At 44.5% G+C, this 21,373-nt stretch overlaps 1 protein-coding gene across 1 annotated transcript in view; it reads left to right on the top strand.

The window, feature by feature from the left end:
* The window catches only part of tex11 (testis expressed 11), a 196,183-nt gene that overhangs the window by 71,149 nt on the left and 103,661 nt on the right, over positions 1-21,373 (top strand). Inside the window, exons 9-12 of the mRNA XM_041196149.1 lie at positions 2,323-2,418; positions 5,709-5,790; positions 12,009-12,084; positions 13,643-13,794. Coding sequence (XP_041052083.1) covers positions 2,323-2,418; positions 5,709-5,790; positions 12,009-12,084; positions 13,643-13,794 — 406 coding nt within the window. The remainder of the gene's footprint in view (positions 1-2,322; positions 2,419-5,708; positions 5,791-12,008; positions 12,085-13,642; positions 13,795-21,373) is intronic.

Below are 21,373 nucleotides of genomic sequence, written 5' to 3'. Positions count from 1 at the left end.
GGTGGGGGAGTGAGAAAGTCTGTGTGTGAGTGAGTGAGATTGTGTGTGTGTGAGAGCATGTGAGTGAGAGAGTGAACATTTGTGTTTGTGTGTGGGGGCGTGAGTGAGAGAGAGTGTGTGGTAGGGGGAGGTGGGGGAGTGAGAGAAAATGTGTGCGCATGAGTGTGTATGTGTGTGGACGTAAGAGTGAGTGTTTGTATGTTTGTGTGAGAGTGAGTGAGTGTGTATGTGCTTAGGTTTCTCATTCATTCTCACCAGCACATACACATATGAGGGTGAGCGAATGAGCATCCTGAAACTGTGAGTGAGCTTGCCACAGACACTGATCCTCTCGCACCCTGGTCATTTTTATTAATTATTCTTTTTGAACTTAACATTTATTGCTATGACACTGCTTTGTTTTTGCTCAACAATTACTTATTTTAATACCCCAACTTTTTATTGAAACCTTATTTTCCCAGGATATGCTCATCAGCCCTTTGATTGAGAAAGAAATGGAAATGTGACCCCCCCCCGAGCGAAAAGGTTGGACGAGCCTGATCTATATGATTCACTTAAACCACTCCCAGCAAGTTCTACATTCTCACCACTCTTTGGGTAGAGAAGTTTCTTTTGAATGCCCCATTGAATTTCTTGTTGACTAAGTTAATAATGATGACCTCTATTTATGTCTTTCCCAGCAAGGGAAAACATTCTCTCTGTATCCACTTTATTAAAACCTTTCATTATTTTAAATACCTTAATTAGGTCACTTCTCAACCTTTTTTTTTCAAACGAAACAAGAGCCAGCCTGTCAATCCTTTCTTGATATGTATACCCACGTATTTCTAGCATCATTCTTGTAAATCTTCTTTGTGTCCTCCCAATGCCTCTATATCCTTTCTATAACATAACAACCAGAACTGCATGCAGTACTCTAAATGCACCTGACATATCTGCTTGTGTGAAGCTAGCAGTTTCTTCTCATTGCTTTACCCCTAAAATCTGCATCTCTGTCCTGCTCAGATGAGCTAGGAGAGGACCCTGGCAAGCTGTGTCCAGGGCAGTCCCTGTTACCAATACTTGCAAAACAAAAACAGAATTACCTGGAAAAACTCAGCAGGTCTGGCAGCATCGGCGGAGAAGAAAAGAGTTGACGTTTCGAGTCCTCATGACCCTTCAACAGAACTTGAGTTCAGCAGCATTGCATGCTTCACTATGTACAGACTCTTTATCTCAATATCTAACCCAGCTGGGGCGCCACGTTTTTGTTGATGCTTGGGAATGGTGCAACATGTAAAGCTGTCTCCTCAGAAGGATTCTCCTCTGAAGTGTCTTCTTCTGTGGACTGCGGTTGTTAAGAAGGATCCAGAGCAAAGAAGAATGGCATGAGTGTTTGGGTGGCACTAAGTAGCAGATGACAGGCTATGTAGCTTGATGCAGTAAACCTGCTTGATTGTGCATTTTCAGAGATCCATGAGGGGGTAAATAATAGAAACCTATTTTTAAGATCTCTGTGCTCAAAATCATTCATTCATACACTGAAAAATTGTTTAAATTAACATTATTCCTTAATTTGGCCTCTAACAACTGAAATTTGCAACACTATCAGAAAAGGCTTGGTACAGAAATCTGAACTGTCGTCAATTTTTAACATGCTTATGTACTTCGACTGGATTTAAGAGAAAACTCATAAAATAAAAATGAGACAAATACCTGATTTTTGGCACATTTCCTTTGATAATGATGTTTCCAAAGATCCTAATGAATGGGGAAAGTCATGGAGTTCAGATCCATTATTTTTTTCTGGTAGTGGAGCTAATTCTTTGCCATTGTAGAATTGGCAAAGAACTTGAGGAATGATATGATGGGACTTCCACAATGAACAATTTAGGTTTAGTAATGATTAGTCACATGGTTATACACCTACTTGTCTCATTGTATGCATTATGGAGCAGATTTTCATTTTTGGTTCACACATCTGGTATCACTTCCAGCAGGTGCCTGAATGGTCATCTTTTCAGCAAACCAGAGCTCCCTCCTTGACCCATTTCTCTTCATGTATGTACAACCAATTGCTGGTGATTTGGCAATTCTTACTCTTGTGATCAGGCTATTCTCAAATGAGAGAGACATCTTCATATGGCATGATGGTGGAGTTTTGCAGTGCTAAATATTCTTTATTTTGTACGGATATGTAAGTGGTATTGTATTATACATGATTAGTGGCCTATAAAAGATGATGTTTATGAGACAAAAATGACTAGAAGAATTCTAGGAAATACTATGTCAGAGACATACAATATTGAAATGGAAAATATTACACTGACTGTTCTGTTCTAGGCAAAGGTTTTGCGTTTATTGGCCAATGTTTATCTAGAATGGGACATCAAGCAACACCAGGAGAGAGCTCTCAATGCTGTCATTCTGGCAAATCAAGTAAGGCATTTATGCTGTCATCTAGATACACGTATGACATGTCAGCTTGGTGGCACAAGATTCCTATATGATTAAACCTTGGCTTGGTGACTCTTATTTATCCTTCTCAGCTTCTTCACTGCTTTTGGCACTTGAAAATGTCTTCAGTCTTGAATATCTCTTCCACAGTCCCCTGGTTATATTTGTACTTGTCTCATTGTATGCATTATGGGGCATTTTTTCATTTCTGGTGCACACAGCCATGCCACATGCAGCAAGTACCTGAATGGTCACCTTTTCTGCAAGCCAGACCCCCTTCATTGGCCCATCTCTGTTTATTTATACACTATCATTTGCTGACATCATCTGGAATATTGGATTCATTGTCACTTGTGTGTCAATATAGTAGTCCAGGAAGAACACTGCGAGATATTGGACGGGATAGTCATAAAGAGAGAGGAAGTACTCGATGGGTTGAAATCCTTGAAAGTTGATAAGTCACCAGGGCCAGATGGATTGTTTCCAAGGCTGCTGAAGGAAGTCAAGGAGGAGATAGCAGATGCTCTGAGGGTGATTTTCCAATCTTCACTAGATACAGGGGAGGTACCGGAAGACTGGAGAAATGCAAACGTGGTTCCATTGTTTAAAAAGGGATCAAAGGTAATGCCAAACAGTTATAGACCAGTTAGCCTTACATCGGTGGTGAGCAAATTAGTAGAATCAAACCTGAGAGATAGGATTAACTGTCATGTGGAAAGGCATGGACTAGTCAGGGATGGTCAGCATGGATTTGTTAAAGAAAGGTCTTGCCTCACAAATTTGATTGAATTCTTTGAGGAAGTGAAAAGAAGGGTTAATGAAGGTAGTGCCATGGATGTTGTGTACATGGATTTTAGCAAGGCATTTGACAAGGTCCCACATGGCAGATTGGTCAGGAAAGTAAAAGCCCTTGGGATTCAGGGTCATGTGGCAAACTGGATAAAAGATTGGCTTTGTAACAGGAAACAAAGGGTAATGGTCAATGGATGCCCTTGCGAATGGAAAGTTGTCTCAAGTGGTGTACCACAGGGCTCGGTGTTGGGACCCTTGCTGTTTGTGTTATATATTAATGATTTGGATGTGAACGTGGGGGGCATGATTGAGAAATTTGCATATGACACAAAGATTGGCCGAGTAGTGGATAGTGTAGAGGATAGCCATAATCTCCAAAATGATATAGTTGGTGGAGTGGGCGGTAAAGTGTCAGATGGATTTTAACATAGAGAAGTGTGAGGCCATACATTTAGGGAGGTCAGACAGTTACACGGATTACAAAATACATGGGAATATGCTAAGATGGGTAGATGAAGTGAGATATCCTAGCATACAAGTACACAGGTCCCTGAAGTCAGCAGTTCAAGTAGATAAGGTTGTAAAGAATGCACATGGAATGCTCTCCTTCATTAGCAGAGGTATAGAATATAAAAGTAAGGATATACTGTTGGAATTGTATAAAACACTCGTGAGGCCACAACTGGAGTATTGTGTGCAGTTCTAGTCACCACATTACAGGAAGGACGTAATAATTCTGGAGAGAGTGCAGAGGAGGTTTACAAGAATGTTGCCAGGGTTAAAAAAGTGTAGCTATGAGGAGAGATTGTTTAGGTTGGGGTTATTTTCCTTAGAACAAAGAAGGCTGAGAGGTGACTTGATTGAGGTGTACAAAATTATGAGGGGAGTAGTTAGAGTGGACAGGATAAAATTGTTTCCCTTGATGGAGAATTCTAGAACCAGGGGACGTAGATTCAAGTGGCAGAAGGTGTAGGGGGGACATGAGGAAGAACTTTTTCACGCAGAGGGTAGTAGGTGTCTGGAATTCGCTGCCCAAGTTGTTGGTAGAGGCAGAAACTCTAAACTCTTTTAAAAAGTACCTGGATCTGCACCTAAAGTGTTGTAAGCTGCAGGGCTATGGGCAGGAAGGTGGGATTAGAAAGGGCACCTGGCTGTCCTCGGGCTGGCATGGACAAGATGGGCTGAATAGCCTCCTTCTGTGCTGTAACTTTTCTACTGTTCTAACTAAACCCAGTTCTACACCTCAATCCCATCCACTGATCCAGTGGTGGTGTCACTTTCTCCACCGGCTGATGAATGTGCTAAAACTTTTTCAGATAAATGTGGCCTGTTAAAACTTTCTATGAAGTTATTTCAAATATATATGCATAACTGGCCTCAACATCATTAGCTTACCCACTTTCATCAAGCTTGGTCTAAAAGGAGAAAACCTTGGTGCCTTAGTTAACTGGAACTCAGCTTCTTTCTCTGTATCTAATCTATAAATAAAATTGCTTTATTTTACCTCCATGACATTGCTAACCTCCACTCCCACCTCATCCCTTTGCAGGCTTAACTCTTATCCATGTCTTTATTTGCAGCTCGATTTTTACATTTTTTTCTTCCTAATGTTCTGCTTGTTGACCTCCGAGTCTTTATTACTACAACTGATTCAAAAGATCATAGCCCACAGCCCCACCCTATTTCCCTTATCTTTCCCAAGCTCTGTTGGCTTCCTTGGCCCATCAGATTGACTTGAGATCCTCCTCTTGTCCTTCACTGCATCGTCTCATATCACTCAGTCTCCTTAATCTTCCCAAATCTTATGTTCCTTTATTTACCTTTCTTTCCAGCCTACTCATTCCCTATTCTTATTGCTGCATCATTGGTAGCCTTTCCTTTAGCCATAATGGCCCTGCAAATTCCTACCCAATACTGTGTTGCCACCATAACTCGACCTTCCAAAGCCTCCAATCGACCCATCTCTTTGACTACGCTTTCACCCTGACAAACCCCTCTCTTTCCCTCTACGTATCCCTTTCCTACTGCTGCTGTCCATTTCATTGTAAAGTGCTTTGAAATGTCTCTATGCACGTGAGGAACACAATACTGCAAGTTGTTGGTTGTTTATTTTTCTATTCTAGTCCTGTCTCAACTGGGAAGATTTATCAATAGTTCTCAGCAGTGAGGGAGGGGGAATCAGCTGAATCTAAGAGGGGAAGGAGCCAAACAACAGGAGAGAGCCAGCTACTCTGCATGGGCACGAAAAAGTCTTATTTTAAGCACTCAGCAGGTGTGGGTTGAAAAGCAAAAGGCATTGGTACTCTGGGTGGGTTATGATGCAGAGATCAGCGTTGTTAGCATTGGGAGAAGCAAAGTACAGGGACTCTAGTATGGAAAATAGTAAAAACATAATTGATGGACAGGATATATGAATTAAAATGAAATTTAAAAAAATCTTCATTTTTTGTAATGAATATTTCAATTATTTAATCCAACAGGAGAATCCCCATCCAGCTGGACTGTTCTTGAAGATTAAAATCCTTTTGAAATGCGTTTCCCCCGATGTAGCTGTTTCTGCAGGTAAGAAGCAGAGCTTGAACCTAGTTCTGCATGAACTAAAATAAATTAAAATACATTATTTTAAAAACAAATTCATGGCACCAAGATGTTGAAGCAAACACCAGTATTAGAGTAAAACACCCATTCAAATGTCAGGAATACCTTTGTTATTGTAGTGTAGTATCCTTTTAATTAGCTTAAAAATAGAAAATACAGGAACCTTTATGCAGGTCAGCTGGTTTCTTGATCATACTATGGCTGAAAGTGTGTAAGATTTCATTGTTAAACTTTTTATAACCAGTTGATGAAAGAGGAGACAAGAAGTCAATCTTTACTTAGTTTCAAAACAAAAACAGAATTACCTGGAAAAGCTCAGCAGGTCTGGCAGCATCGGCGGAGAAGAAAAGAGTTGACGTTTCGAGTCCTCATGACTCTTCGACCGAACAGTTCGGTCAAAGGATCATGAGGACTCGAAACATCAACTCTTTTCTTCTCATCCGATGCTGCCAGACCTGCCGAGTTTTTGCAGGTAATTCTGTTTTTGTTTTGGATTTCCAGCATCCGCAGTTTTTTTGTTTTTACTTAGTTTCAGATTTATTCACAAAGTGAGACATTCCAAATGTATAGTTCCTAACTTTACAATCCATCACCAGTGTCAGTGTGTCTCTTTATAGGTGCACATTGTCTAAGTAATTGTCCAATGAGTGTCTCCCACCTGTAGACACTTAATTTATCCAATTAACAATGTTACGCTCACGTCATATGCCTGTGGAATTTGTTGGGAGGTTGGAGGTGCACGGAGAAACTCGGAAGCTGTTCATGGCTGGAATGTTGATGTGTGAACAGTGGAAAGCAGACACTGTGGTCACATGACAGGGCGACAGTTTATGATGAAAAATGTTTTAAAATTGACACTATAACTGACATTTTTTTGAAACCTTCTATATCTGACATTTTTATTGAATGGCCAGAAGTCAGATAATCGAAGATAAGAAGATGACCCCGACGGAAGAGACCCCGCAAAATAAATAACTCTCCATAGAAGTCATCTCAGACAGTGAAAAGAGGCTAATTCGTTTTACCTCTAAGGTTTACCTGGGGAAAAGGTGGCTTGGTGGTAATGTTACTGCACTAGTAATCCAGAGGCCCAGGCTAATGCTGTGGGGACATTAGTTTAAATCCCACCAAGGCAGCTGGTGGCAATTGATAAATCTGGAATTAAAAGCTTGAACTATAGCTTGACATGAAACTACATTACTGTTCCTTCACTGTTGCTGGGTCAAGGTTCTTTCCAAGCAGCTTTGTAGGTGTTCCTACAACACATGGGCTGCAGCGGTTCAGGAAGGCGGCTATTATCAAGGGCATTTTGGGATGTGCAATAAATGCTGGCCAGCCCACATCCCATAATTAAAATAAATTACATTTCTGCATTATAGAGGCTCCACCACAAAAGCCAGAAACTTCCAAACTCCATTTGTTTTTAAGGAACCAGGAGAGAATTCTCAGGCCTGCAATGTTTTCGCCCATAAGGACTGTATAGAAGTGACCTGATTCTTGGTATTACAGAAGTTGCATATTGCTGAACAAAGAGACATGCTGTCGAAGCTTTTCGTCTTGCGCTAATTAGGACTGACGCAAGAATGCTAATTTCCAAATGGAACAACAATTTATACTGCAATATACTATATATTAGAAAGGGGGTTGCTGATTGGTTGGCTCTGATTGCGTGAAACATTGTCATGGCGATTGCACAAGGGAGCTTTGCCCCTCATGCATTTGTTTCAAAAAAGGGTGCAATATCCAGACATATTTCTTTTGCCTGCATATGAATATGTATAGCTTCTAGCAAGCATAGTGAGCTACATTGTAAGCCTGACTGAAAATCTTAGATTGGTTGTTAGTGTAATTCTTAGCATCCTTGGGATTGTTCAGCAAATGCTGCTTATTTGCAGAATTGCACATAATGTTAGACAATATGTTTCGTGTTTTGTAAGCACGGGTTGGTTGAGTATGCTCAGTACTCTGCCTATTGCAAACAGCCAAAAGGACGTTCAGTGAGCAACTCATAAAAACCTGTGCTGTGGCTCAAGGGCATTTTAAAACCTCTCAGCAGACCATAAAAAGGCTGACAAGCATGCGAAAGACCAAATCTAAAAACCAGGGGACCAGGTCTTCATGCTGTTGCCAATATTGGGCTTCCCTCTGAAGGCAAGGTTTAGTGGCCCATTTGTGTAAAAAAAAGCTCCTGTCCATCTGAAACCTTCTCAGCATTAAAATCAACCTCATTGTTTTGTTGAATTTTATGTGCCTCAATGATATTCTACTGCAGTGCTGGAAAGGAACAATGGGAGGAATTTTCCTTGCCCGCTGGCGTCGGGCATCATGGCGGGCATGATTGGACAATATGGCAGGGAAGGCGAAAAATTGGTTCCACGACACCGTGAAACCAGTTTGCAATTGTCTGACTGCCCATCAATGGCGGGCTGTGTTTCCTGCCGTCGCACATGGGAACTGCATTGTAATACATCTGCATATCATTATAAGCCCAGCTCCCCGGAATCATCCCCCCACACTGCATCATCTGTGCGCATCAGCGCGATTACACGCCAGCGTGTTTCACAACAACATTTATAAGGCATGCCCTGGCGAGCTGCACTTCAAGGGGAACTCGGAGGTGAGTGCAAAGTATCGTTGTGTGGGTCGCCTGTTGGACCTCAAGGCTGAGGCACTGGGCATTCAGGCGAAGGCACAGGCAAGTCACATTTTCCTGGCTGCCTGACAGTGCGGTGCCTGGGCAAGGGCTGCACTACGGCTCTGGCAAGTTTGTTTGGGTGGGGGGGGTGGGGGGGTGCTAAGGGCTACACTGCGGTTCAGGTGATTTGGGGGGTGCAAGTTCTGCACTACGGTTGATGGTAGTGCACAGGTATGTGCTGCTGGGGAGAGAAGTGGCCATGCATTAGGGAAACCTTGTATAAAATGACCGTTCCTCCACAGCTGAGACAGTTTAGGCACAGCTACATTGACATGCTTATGTGCCCACTCAAGCAACGCAGAACCCTGAAATTGTCATCAAATACTTCAGAGCCTTTCACCTTTCGGGAACAGATTTAATGAGCATTTTAGTGGACTGCAGAACAGTTGGATGCCTGGGCATGTTGTAAAATCTCCTTGCAAAAGCTGGCCATGGAGCATGCACTGGTGGAGGTGCTCACAGCCCCTTGCAATGTCGTCATTCAGTTTTGGACCAATCTTCCATATGGTTCAAGCTAACAGTGCAGCCTTGCTGTGTAGTCTATGAGAATGCCTGCACCTGAGCTGAGAGCACAACGTACAGTCCAGCGGGCAAAGCTGTTGCCAGTTGGTCAGGTGGAGTGAGGCGGAGGTGGGTAGGGGTTCAGCCACCCATACAGCGCATTAAACTCTCGCTGTCCAAACGGTGGCCAGCAATCTCTGGGATTGTTAAGGGGCCTTCAGACTTAACCAAGAGAGATTCTTAGTACACCCAAGCTAACCCACACACCTCTCTCTTTCATCCTGCAGGAGGAGGACATCTGGAGCATGGAGCCTGGTGACCTAGCTGCATGCATTATGGCTTACAGAAAGCAGAATTGAGAGCAACGGTAGTGCCTAACTGGGCAGAGGGAAGAGCAGCAAAATCAGGAAAGAGGAGCAGCTGGGGCTCACGTGCACGCTGTTGAAGAGCCACAGCGAGCTGTCGCTGATCAGTGCTTAGCCAGACTCAGGGTCTATCGATGGCGCTTGTGATTCCTGCTGATGCCTGAGAACCAATGTTGCCAAAGACCGTGCATGTCCAGGGAACTGGTCAGTCACATTTTCCACCTGCGGCAGGATTTGGCCCCACAGGGACATGGAGAGCATCCATTACCAGTGGCTGTAAAAGTGACCTCGGTGCTCAATTTTTATGCCAGTAGCTTTTTTCAGGGCTCCACAGGTGAGCTCGGTGGGATATTGCAAGCCCCCATGCACAAATGCATCCATGAGGTCATGTACGCCATCTTCACGAAGGCACACAACTTGGTGCATTTCGCCTGGGATGAGGAGAGCCAGGATGCATGATTGCTGGGATTTGCCCAGATCTCAGGTTTTCCACAGGTGCAGGGTACAATCAGTTGCACTCACATGATGCTCAGATCTCCATGGCAGCAAGTGGTGAACTTCGTCAACCGCTTCTACTCGCTGAATGTTAGCTGGTATGCAACCGCCACAAATGCATCATATGGTGTCAGTGATGGAATTCAACCCACGCAGCAGTGCAGGACCAATGTCCTGGACCAAGGCTTCTATGGCGACTGCCTCCCCACCAGTGTTGACCTAGGTGTGTTGGCATGCAGCGCTATCACCTCAGATTTAAGGTGGACAGATTCCTCTATTGTGCCACAGAATCTGAGGAGTGCATTGGCTAACCCTTCCAGATGTTTCCGAGCTTGTCTTTGCAGCTCCAGCAACTAAGGTATGACCGAGTCCAGAGCTCATCATCTGATCCGGACTCAGCAGATTCCTGGTTTCCAGCCATCCTGCGAGTGCCAGAAACCTAGAAATTTCCTGCCTTTGCCTGCTTTGGATCAGACAGTGTGATGTGCTTACCAGATTCTGACCCCGAGGCCACTCTAAAGCTTGATCTCACCACGGTTTGTGTCGCTGTATTGGTGGAGGGTGTAGGTGAGTGCTGTGATGGGTCTTCAATGAGGATTTCATCAGATTCCTCTTCTGAGGCGTCTTCAGAGCTTAAGTCGAGGATCTGCGTCGCGAACTGCCTTGGCAGTTTCCAGATGTGCCTGCGAAAACAAGGAGCGATAATTAGTGCATGGCAGTGGCCTATGAAAGTGGACACATTGCTCACAACATGGTTGTCTGATGGATGTTGCACTACTGTATCCTCACTTGGTTGAGCACCACCGACTTCACTGTCAGCACAGGAACGGTCCAGATCTTCATCAGCCAGCTGGATGATTCATATTTTCAAAGTCCGTGAGGACCTTGATTTCAGGCATTCCTCCACCAGTCAGAGACCTCTCCCATCTGTTGTGTGCCAGCTTGTCCCACATGAATACAGATGGAGATACTGTAAGCAGGATGCCTGTCAGGCCAAATGATACATTTGCCTGGCATATGTAGGTGTTGAGCGGTGCAATGGATGGGATGAGGCCAATGAAGGTGTGTGTGAGAGAGTGAATGGTGATGTCCCATGCACTGTCAGTAAGTGAGATCCCTGTGGATGTGTGATGGGTTTGTGAGTATGTGAGTTGAGAGCGATGAGAAGATTGGCTTATCCTGGTGGAATGGAGGAGATCACTCACCCTCTTTTGGCGCTGGGTGGCTGCCTTGTTTAGGAGGGCATTGGCACTGACCATCGCTGCCATCGCCTCCCAAGCTGGATTGGTGATGTTGCTGCCCCTCCTGCAGCCAGAGTGGGTGTAGAAGATATCACGGTGGGCCTCCATGGCGTCCAAAATGAATTCTAGGGATGCGTCACTGAATCGGTGGGGTGGGGGGCAGGGGGGCTGCAGTTTTCTAGCCCTTCGGGACCATGCCTCCTGTGCAGCAGTTGTGTGCTGGAAGCACTAAGGTGTGCACACAGCTGCACGTTAAATATGGTGCCCGGCCTGAGGAAGCGGCAAGAAGACGGCGTGATGGGCAAATTGGAGGCCATCTGCCTGTGAAACGGCTGTTTCCCGGGAATGCATTATTAATTAGGCGAGATTGGGATGATACGGCGTGAAAAGCTGTCATTGCGGCTGGCGGTAAAGCGTTCTTTTTCCCACTCGCCACTGCATTAGTGCAAACCTGGGACAATTCTGCCAAATGTTGCACAGTGCTGTTTCTTATAATTACTATCTTTACTGATCGTCCAGAATCCAAAATACTTATCAGTTGGATCCTTATACTGCTTTTTTTTGTTTTAGAGAGATAAAAGGGAATCTGTGTGGTCATCTGTAGTGGGCCAATAAAATTGCATGTCAATGATGCTTGCTGAGTTATTAGGTTAATGCCTATTGTTCATTGCAGCTTTCACAATGATGCTCTTGTTACTGGTTGGGAGTGTATTAAACATAATTCCTTGACAATACATTAACTCCATATGATGATCCAATGTGTTAGCTGTATTTAAGTGGATCAAGTAAAACCTGGAGCATTTAGACGCAACCTAGTTTACAGGAACTGACATTTCGTGGTCCTTTGTCTTATGTTTTATTCTTTGCCATTTTGATTCATTTTAGCACTCAGAGACCTTCTTGGAAAAGTATCACTTGATGTTTGTCTTGAAGCTGCAAAACTACTATTGGAACATGACCGGTCAGTGAAATCCCCTTAAAGTAATCCATATCTTACTTAAAGATTATTGGCAGTATTTTTGTTTTAACTAGCTGAGCATTAAGCATCAGCTGGATTCTATAAAGTGTGTCTGGTCCTTCTTACCGTATTTCTCTTTCTGCACTTCGTTCACGTGACGCTTAACACCAAGGTGCTAAGACTGAAAATTAACCCTTTATGTCTATCTGAATTTCCCTACAAACCTTACTTCCAGTTATCTCATTTTTTTGTTCACAGGTTTGTAGGGAATATTCATTCTTATTGCAAATTCTTGGGTCCACATTTCACATTCCATGTTCCTATATAAATGTCAGGGTTTGTTGATGAACTGATTGAATCAGTTGGAGCCTGTTTACAAATGTGTCAACTGCCACTCATTGGTAGCATGCTTGTCTTTGAGTCACAGGTTCTGGGTTCAAGTCCCACTCTAGGGCTTGAGCAGAAAAATCAGGTCTTTCGATTGAGACATTAAACCGAGGCCCCATCTGCCTGCCTAGGTGGAGGTAACACATTCCATGGCACTATTTTGAAGAGTGGGGGAGTTATTCCCGGTGTTTGGGCCAATATGTTTTCCTCAATCAACATCATAAAAATAAATTATTTGGCCATTCTCACTCACACTGCTGCCTTTGGGAGTTTGCTGTTGCTTGCCACATTTTCTACATTACTGTAGTGACTACATTTCAGAAGTGTATTGCTGAAAAGAGAAACATTGCTGAAGCTTTTTGTCTGCCAGCGATCCAATTTGTAAATTGTTGTGATCTTTTGAAATTTATCTTTCTTGCGGTTGTCCTGATAAATGCAGGACAAAAGCTTTGGAAACATTTCTTCTCAGCAATATTCAAGTTCTGAAGTTAATTGTTATAAAATGCTTTGGATGTTTTGTGGTCATAAAAAGCGCTATATATATGCCAGTCTTTTTCCTTTTTCATTTTCATCAGCCATTTTTCCCATTAACTAGAATTTCTAATGTCCCGGATAAAATTTTAAGTAAAATAAAACAAAATTCAAAATATTACATGCTTCAAAAAGTATAAATACCTTTGTATCATCATATTGCAATTTTTTTTCCCATTGCCACATGTTTTCTCTCTCTCTATGGTCCAAGTTCTCCTGAATACTTGTGTCATAGCAATAGCGCATTACAGCATTTGCCATTATTCTTGCGGGGATGTTCCGGGAAATTTTTGCGCAAGTGAGCTTTGCTAGTTTTAATTCAACCGCAATGTTTCCTGGAACATTACATCCCTCTTTTGCAACACTGGCTGAAACAGGTAAGAGTCAACTAATAACCCCACTCCTTATTAAAAATAGTGCAAACGTATTTTTCCTTGATTCACACAAGTTTTCTGGCTGCTCACAGACATGCTGATGAAGAAAGGTGCACTCAAACCTGGCTGTGCCTTCTTCAATTACATGAAAATTCAGGTGTAGTGATTTGCAGGATATCATGTGTACTGGATTGTGATAACTATAAGGAGTGGTTATTGCTGAAAACATCAATATAATGCTGACTTACTAACAACCTGGCTTTCAACAGAGATGGACTGTCCTTTGAATTTCTGACAACTTTGTCCAAGCAGTTTGAAACCAGTCACGATGTTGGGAAGGCTTTGTTGATGCATTTTATGCAACTGCTACGAAGAGGCAAAGATGCCCTTGCCAAGCAGAAGATTGAAGACATTATTGCAGGTAGGAGATTGTCAGAAGATTAGAAAATCATCTTACAGTAATAATTACTTATTATTCATTGCTCAGATACAAGAGCACTTCAGCTGATCTTCAGTCTGGAAAAATCAGTCCTATTAATATGATTTTAGAGTGTAGTATCAGAAAGCAATGAAAATTCAATTTTTGCCAGCTCACTGTTGAATTTAGACACCACGTTATTTTCCAGCAGACTTTGAGACATTATCAAGGCCATTTTCCATTAAGAGTGTAGGGGCAGCTCACAGAGTGCCACAGGCCCAGGAAAGGTCCCTGCCAGAATTTTCCAGTGTCTTTCATTTAAATAATTAGGCCATGGGATGGTGGTATGAAGGTTGTTGTGGGAGTGGGTGAGTGGAAGTCTGGATGAGCAACATAAAAGATCAGCTACTCTATCTTAGAGGGGCATTTGCATTTCCTGCTTATCCTGAGGGAACTCTTTGGACTATCTTATACTATTACCAGGAAACCCATTTTGACGTATAGTACATCTGCCAAGGAAACATTGTTTTTGAAGGTATGATGGCATGTGGCAAAATTTCAGGTCTTTTACACAAATTTGGAGGAAATAATTTTTTAACTGAGTCACTGCATGGAAACAATCTTTCCATTAACAAACAGAAATCCATTAAATTCTTCAAATATTTGTTGCCTTTGTTCATTTCCAAATATGTGTGTCGTGTGTTGTTTGAGCTTTTATTGGTTAGAACCATTATAGTTGTCTTCCCTTTTTATCTTCTTTGAGATAATGTGTGCTATGGTTGTTTGTCTCCTTTCCATGCTCTTTCAACACATTTATCCTTCAAGTTAGTTTGTACATTGTTTTTTGCCAATATTTTGTAACTCGATTGAGGCAAGAGATGAACTAAAGAGTAAATTGAAAAAGATTATTTTTATTGAGGAACCAAGGTGAAGGGCCCCCACACACGGCAGAATTTAATGGAGCCTAATGAACCGGTGGGAGGGGAGGGGAGCCATAGAGTTGCATGGAAGGCGCTATTGTCAGATGCCTGGCTCTGGTGATTTTGGGCCACGTTACGCTGATGGCAAGAAGGCATTGAGACAGAAATGATGCATGGAAGCAGCGGGAATGTAATTGAGCTTGTTGAAGAGATACTTGTGTGGCATTTTCACACCTCTGAATGGAATTAAATGTTACCTTGTGAATTAAACATGTGGTGCATGGGGATCACAGGCTGTTGGATCCCCAACAATACAACCATATTGGGGCGAAGCCTCCGACTCTGAGGGGAAGGTTAGCCCTTGTAGAGCTTCTTTCTGTTGAGGTGGATATTTATCCAAAAGGAAGAGGAGGCCAGCCAATTCCAAGCTAAGGGACAATTCAGAAGGGCAGTCAGAAAGCTAAGAGACAGCTCTGAGGAGCAGAGGGACAGAGCCCCAAAGCTTGAGGGGCAGAGCTGCAAAACTGAGGGACAGGTCAGTGATGCAGAGCTGCAGGCACCAGGTGCACCAACAAGGCCTGGGACCCACTGTAGGATATGCCGTACAAAGGCAGCAGCCTGTAAAAGGGGAGTGAAAGAAACACAGGACTCATCCACCTGGTCCTCCTGGACTCCAAGTGGAAAAGTAGCGAAGCAGTGCAAGGGTGGATCAGACAGCAGCCAGTACCAACGTCAGTGTAGCAACAGCAAGCGGTGCAACCAGCGGCTGGATAGGCTGCACAAGGATGTTCTGGGAAACAACAGCAGGAGTGAGTCAGAAGACAGGCTGTTCTGAAGCCACATGAACTGCTTCCAGATGTCGGAATGCCAGTGCCAGAGAAGACTGTGGCTGTCAAGGTGGCCTGTCACTACCTGTGCGCAATGCTGCAAGATGACCTGCAATCCATGGAACTGGGTGGGCACTCAATGCCTGTGACTCTGAAAGTCACTTGAATTTCTGGGTCAGCTTCACGCTGAATTTCTACACATCTGACTCCTTCCAGGGATCCACTAGGAAAATGTGTGGGATATACCAGGCAACAGCTCACCACTTCATTAAGGAGATCACCAATGCCTTGTTTAAAAGAGTTGGAGAGTTTGCGCTCTGCCAAACTGATCCTGATGGCCAGGTGGAGTGTTGGCTTCAGGGCCAGTGCAGGCTTTCCACAGGTGCAGGATATAATTGATTGCACACGTGGCCATAAAAGCTCCCTTGGACAACCCTGCAGCTTTCATCAACAGGAAGAGAAGGGATTCTATTCAATCAATGTACCACTGAAAGCGCATCCTGCTGTTTCCCAGGGAGCATCCATGACGCCTATGTCCTTTGTCTCTCCCAGGTGTCACAGTTGTTCCAGCCCCAGGCACACTTTCAGAGATGGATCCTCGGGGACAAGGAGTACCCAGTCAAGACATGGCTGCTAATGCTGCAGAATAGTACAATGCTTACCACCAGTCAACTAGGGTCACAATCAATTTGTTTCTGTTGTTTAGACCTTCTTGGTGGGGTGCTGCAGTATGACCCAGTGAGGGTTCCATGATCACTGTTGTCTGTTGTTCTCTGTGTAACCTTGTGCAGCAAAGGGGGAGGCCTTTCAGCTAGAGGACTTGGAGGAGATTCACTCCTGTTCTGAGGAGAGAGATGTGGTGCTAAAGCTTCAGAGGATTTTGGAGGAGATTTAGCCCCAAGACATGCAATGTGCAGAGTCACCAGCATGCAGACATGCCCTCAGACTCATAAACCAAATTCCTAGTGATGGGCAAAAGGCTCCACTGTCTTATAGATACCTTGGCAGCGTGAAAGGCTGAAGGAGTAAACCCTGACAAAAAAATCTGGAGTGGAGTCCAAAGGCAGACTGATGTCTAAGCATGTCATCTTTCTGGCAACTCCTGCAACCAAGCCAGTGCCAAATGGAATGCCTTGCATTCCTTTAGATTCAGCCGGGGAGGTCAAGATTGAACCCTAACATTTGGACAGCTCAGGGTCTCCAAAAATTTGGCCCATGCCGAAAATGGAATAGAAGGGAGCAATAAACGAGGGGATACAGCCATGGATGAATGAATACAAATAAAAATAAATGGGTAAAAAGTGAATGTAGAAAAAAGGGGAGAAAAATGGGGGTGGGGATGGAGGGGAGAGTTCATGGTCTGAAGTTGTTGAACTCAGTGTTAAGTCCGGAAGGCTGTAAGGTGCCTGGTTGGAAGATGAGGTGTTGATCCTCCAGTTTGCGTTGGGCTTCACTGGAACCTTGCAGCAGGCCAAGGATGGACATGTGGGCATGAGAGCAGGATGGTCTCTGCTGCTATGATATGCTGCTAAGCTACTGCTATGATGTGCCTTCAGGTCATCTACAGAGGGTGTCTACTTGCATATCAAAACTGACAGAAAGCTGTTCAGCCTTGATTTTCTGAGACCCAAGACAAAGGTACGCCAAGTCCTCATTAGAGAGTTGCTGTACGTTGATGATGCTGCACTAGCATTCCTTACTGAGGAACATCTTCAATGGCAAATGGACAGACTTTCTGATGCTGTTTGATTTGACCATCAGCATCAGGAAGACAAATGTCATGGTCAAGGATGTTGCTGTACTGCCTTCTAGCAGCATGGATAATGTGACACTGGAGACTGTTGATAGTTTCACATATTTAGGCTCCACAATCACCAGCAATCTGTCACTTGATGCTTAAATCAACGCACGCATGGCAAAAGTGCCTCTGTTATGTCCAAATTGAGTACGTGAGTGCAGAACAACGGCAACCTTACTGGGAACACCAAACTGGAAATCTACCAACACTGCATCCTCAGCGCACTCCTCTACAGTAGTGGGACCTGGTCAACATACGCTTGATGGGAGAAAAGGCTGAACAGTTACAGCATATGTTGTCTCCGATGTATCCTTGATATCTTTTGGCTGGACAAGTTCACCAACTTAGAGGTCCTGGATTGTGCAACTTTCATCACTCATTGCTAAGCCAATGACTTATCTAGTCTGTGCTGGCTCGGCAATGCTCATTGGGTGGATGATGGCCATCTATCCAAAAAACTTCTATATGGTGAACTGGCCACTAGGCCATGATATCCTGGGTGTCCATACCTCCACTACTAGGACACCAGCACACAGCATAGGAAGATGGTGGACATTAATACTGGCAAGAGGGAGACCGTCGCTGATGAGTGTGACCTCTGGAGCCTGACTGTTTTGAAGGTCATTGGAATAGGCAAGCAGAAACGAGAAGCTGAACTGGCCGAGAAGAGGGCCTAGAGAAAACAGAGGTGGGGGAATCATGCAACTTCTCAGTCCATTGTTTTCCTCTACAGTAAATGTAGCAGAACCAGCCACATCAGGCAATGCTTAACACAGTGTTGACCACTATGGCACAAAGCTTTGTCTCATGAAACAGAAGACTGCCACCATACCCAAAAAAAGAGCCTTGGAGAGACGTACAAGGGAGGCTCATGACAACTTCATTCACACCAACTTCCAGCAGGCTTGAGGCCCTTGGGTTCCCCTAGGAACACTAATCCACATCCACACACTTCGTACTTATCAGCGTCCATCACCCAGCCTCTACGTGCACATTGCCCCATCCTGCGAGAGGGCCAGACTCTGCTTTCCTCTAGACAGGCAGAGGAGAGTGCAAGGGTTCACATTGCGAGTGAGGAGACAACAGTAACTGAATAAAGGTCTCAGGAATAAATGTACCAACACAATTTAGTGAGACACAAAGGCCAATCATTATTTAAGTTTAACCCATCTGTGCCTTTTGTTGCAACTGGGTGCTCTTTCAAATACACTTCTGAGTGCTCCGCTGAGGTGTGGCCCTGGTATCTGCAGCTGAGGTGGAGGCAGACTTGAGAGGACCTTGGCAGCCGTCCTTTGGGTGCATGATTCCTGAAGGACCCTAGAATGCTGAATGGCTCCTGCAGCTACCTGCTCTGTGGCCATGTCTACCGGAGGCAATCGGGTAACCGACGGAGGCACTTGTGCATTGTTGGAGCACGTTGAGAGGAGCCCCCATATACAGCAGGCTGCCACTTGGCACCTACTGGAGATGGAGGGGCACCTGGAATGGAGTTCAGGTGCTTTGCTCCCTCTCACCTGGCTACTGCTGCATAGAGCTCATGGTCAAAGCAATAGTGTGCAGGTTAGTGCATATCCAATAGCACATAAGTGGTATGCTGGATCTGGCTCTTCATGAGAGTTGCCAACCTCTCCATGGAGGAAGCATGCACTCACATGCCTGAGATACGGCAGAGCTCAATTCCTGGATGGACTCCTCCATGATCTGAGCATAGCCTCTGGCAGCATCACCAGATGTTTCGCTTTTCTTGCTGTAACTCCTGAAAGGTTTGTGTGACCAACGCCGCAGCCTTGACATTTTTTTATTCATTCATGGGCTAGGCCAGCATTTATTGCACCCCCCTAATTGCCCTTGAAGGTGGTGGTGAGTTGCTTCCTTGAACCGCTCCAGTCCATGTGGTGTAGGTACACCCACAGTGCTGTTAGGGAGGGGGTTCTAGGATTTTGATCCAGCTGAAGGATTTCCACATCAGAATGGCGAGTGGCTTGGAGAGGAACTTCCAGGCGGCGGCGTTACCATGTGTCTACTGTCCTTGTCCTTCAAGATGGTAGCAGTCATGGGTATAGAAGGTGCTAAGGAGGTTTGGTGAGTTCCTGCAGTGCATCTTATAGATGGTACACACTGCTGCTACTGTTCATTGTTGGTGGAGGAAATGAATGTTTATGGATGGGGTGCCAATCAAGCAAGCTGCTTTGTTCTGGATGGTGTCAAGCTTATTGAGTGTTGTTGGAGCAGCACTCATCCAGGCAAGCGGAGAGTGTTCCATCACACTCCTGACTTGTGCCTTGTAGATGGTAGACAGGCTTCGGGGAGTCGGGAAATGAGTTACTCGCCACAGGATTCCAAACCTCTGACCTGTTCTTGTAACCATAGTATGTATATGGCTCATCCAGTTCAGTTTATGGTCAATGGTAACATTGTGGATGGCGATAGTGGGAAATTCAACAATGGTAATGCCATTGAATGTCATGGGGCGATGGTTAGATTCTCTCATGCTGGAGGTGGTCATTGCCTGGCACTTGTGTGGCATGAATGTTACTTGACACTTGTCAGCCTAAGCCTGGATATTATCCAGGTTTTGCTGCTTTTTGGCATGGACTGCTTTAGCATCTTAGGAGTCTTGAATGGTGCTGAAAATTGTGCAATCATCAGCAAACATCCCCACTTCTGACCTAATGATGGAAGGCAGGTCATTGACACAGCAGCTGAAGTTGGTTGGGCTGAAGAGACTATCCTGAGGAATGTCCTAGAACTGAGATTATTGCCCTCCAACAGCTACAACCATCTTCCTTTGTGCTAGGTATGCCTCCAACCAGCAGAGAGTTTTCCCCTTGATTCCCATTGACTCCAGTTTTGCTGGGGTTCCTTGATGCCACACTCGGTCAAATGCTGCCTTGATGTCAAGGGCAGTCATTCTCACCTCACCTCTGGAGTTCAGCTCTTTTGTCCATGTTTGAACCGAGGCTGTAATGAGATCAGGAGCTGAGTGATCCTGGCTGAACCCAAACTGAGCGTTAGTGAGCAGGTTATTGCTAAGCAAGTGCTGTACGATAGCTCTGTTGATGACCCCTTCCATAACTTTACTGATGATCAAGAGTAGACTGATGGGGAGGGAGTTGGCTTGGTTGGATTTGTCCTGCTTTTTGTGTGCAGGTCATAGATGTGTAATTTTCCACATTGCCGGATAGATGTCAGTGTTGTAACTGTACTGGAACAGCTTGGCTAAGGATGTGGCAAGCTCTGGAGCACAAGTCTTCATTACTATTGCCGGAATATTGTCAGGGCCCATTGCCTTTGCAATATTGAATGCCTTCAGCTTTTTCGTGATATCATGTGGGGTGAATCGAATTGGCTGAGGACTGGCATCTGTGATGCTGGGGACCTCCGGTGGATGTCGAGATAGATCATCTACTTGGCACTTCTGGATGAAGATTGTTGCAAATGCTTCAGCCTTACCTTTTGCAATGATGTGCTGGTCTCCCCCATCATTGAGGATGGGAATATTTGTAGAATCTCCTCCTCCAGTGAGTTGTTTGATTCTCCACCACCATTCACAACTGGATGTGGCAGGACTGCAGAGCTAAGATCTAATCCGTTGGTTGTGGAATCGCTTACCTCTGCTTGTTGCTTGCTGATTATGCTCTTTAGCATGCAAGTAGTCCTGTGTTGTAGTTTCACCAGGTTGACACCTCATTTTTAGGTATGCCTGTTGCTGCTCCTGACATGCCATCCTGCACTCTTCATTGAACCAGGGTTTGATCCCCTGGCTTTGTGGTAACGGCAGAGTAGGGGATATGCCAGACCATGAGGTTACAGGTTGTGGTTGAATACAATTCTGCTGCTGCTGAAAGCCCACAGCGCCTCATGATTGCCCAGTCTCGAGTTGCTCGATTTGTTCTCAATCTATCCCATTTAGTATGGTGGTAGTGTCACACAATGTGATGGAGGGTATTCTCAATGTGAAGTCAAAACCTTATCTCTGCAAGGACTGTTTGGTGGTCACTTCTACCGACACTGTCATGGGCAGATGCACCTACGCT

Source organism: Carcharodon carcharias, chromosome 9 (genome assembly GCF_017639515.1).
Source record: "Carcharodon carcharias isolate sCarCar2 chromosome 9, sCarCar2.pri, whole genome shotgun sequence".
In the NCBI taxonomy this organism is placed as follows: domain Eukaryota; kingdom Metazoa; phylum Chordata; class Chondrichthyes; order Lamniformes; family Lamnidae; genus Carcharodon; species Carcharodon carcharias.
This window is presented reverse-complemented; position numbering and strand designations above follow the sequence as displayed.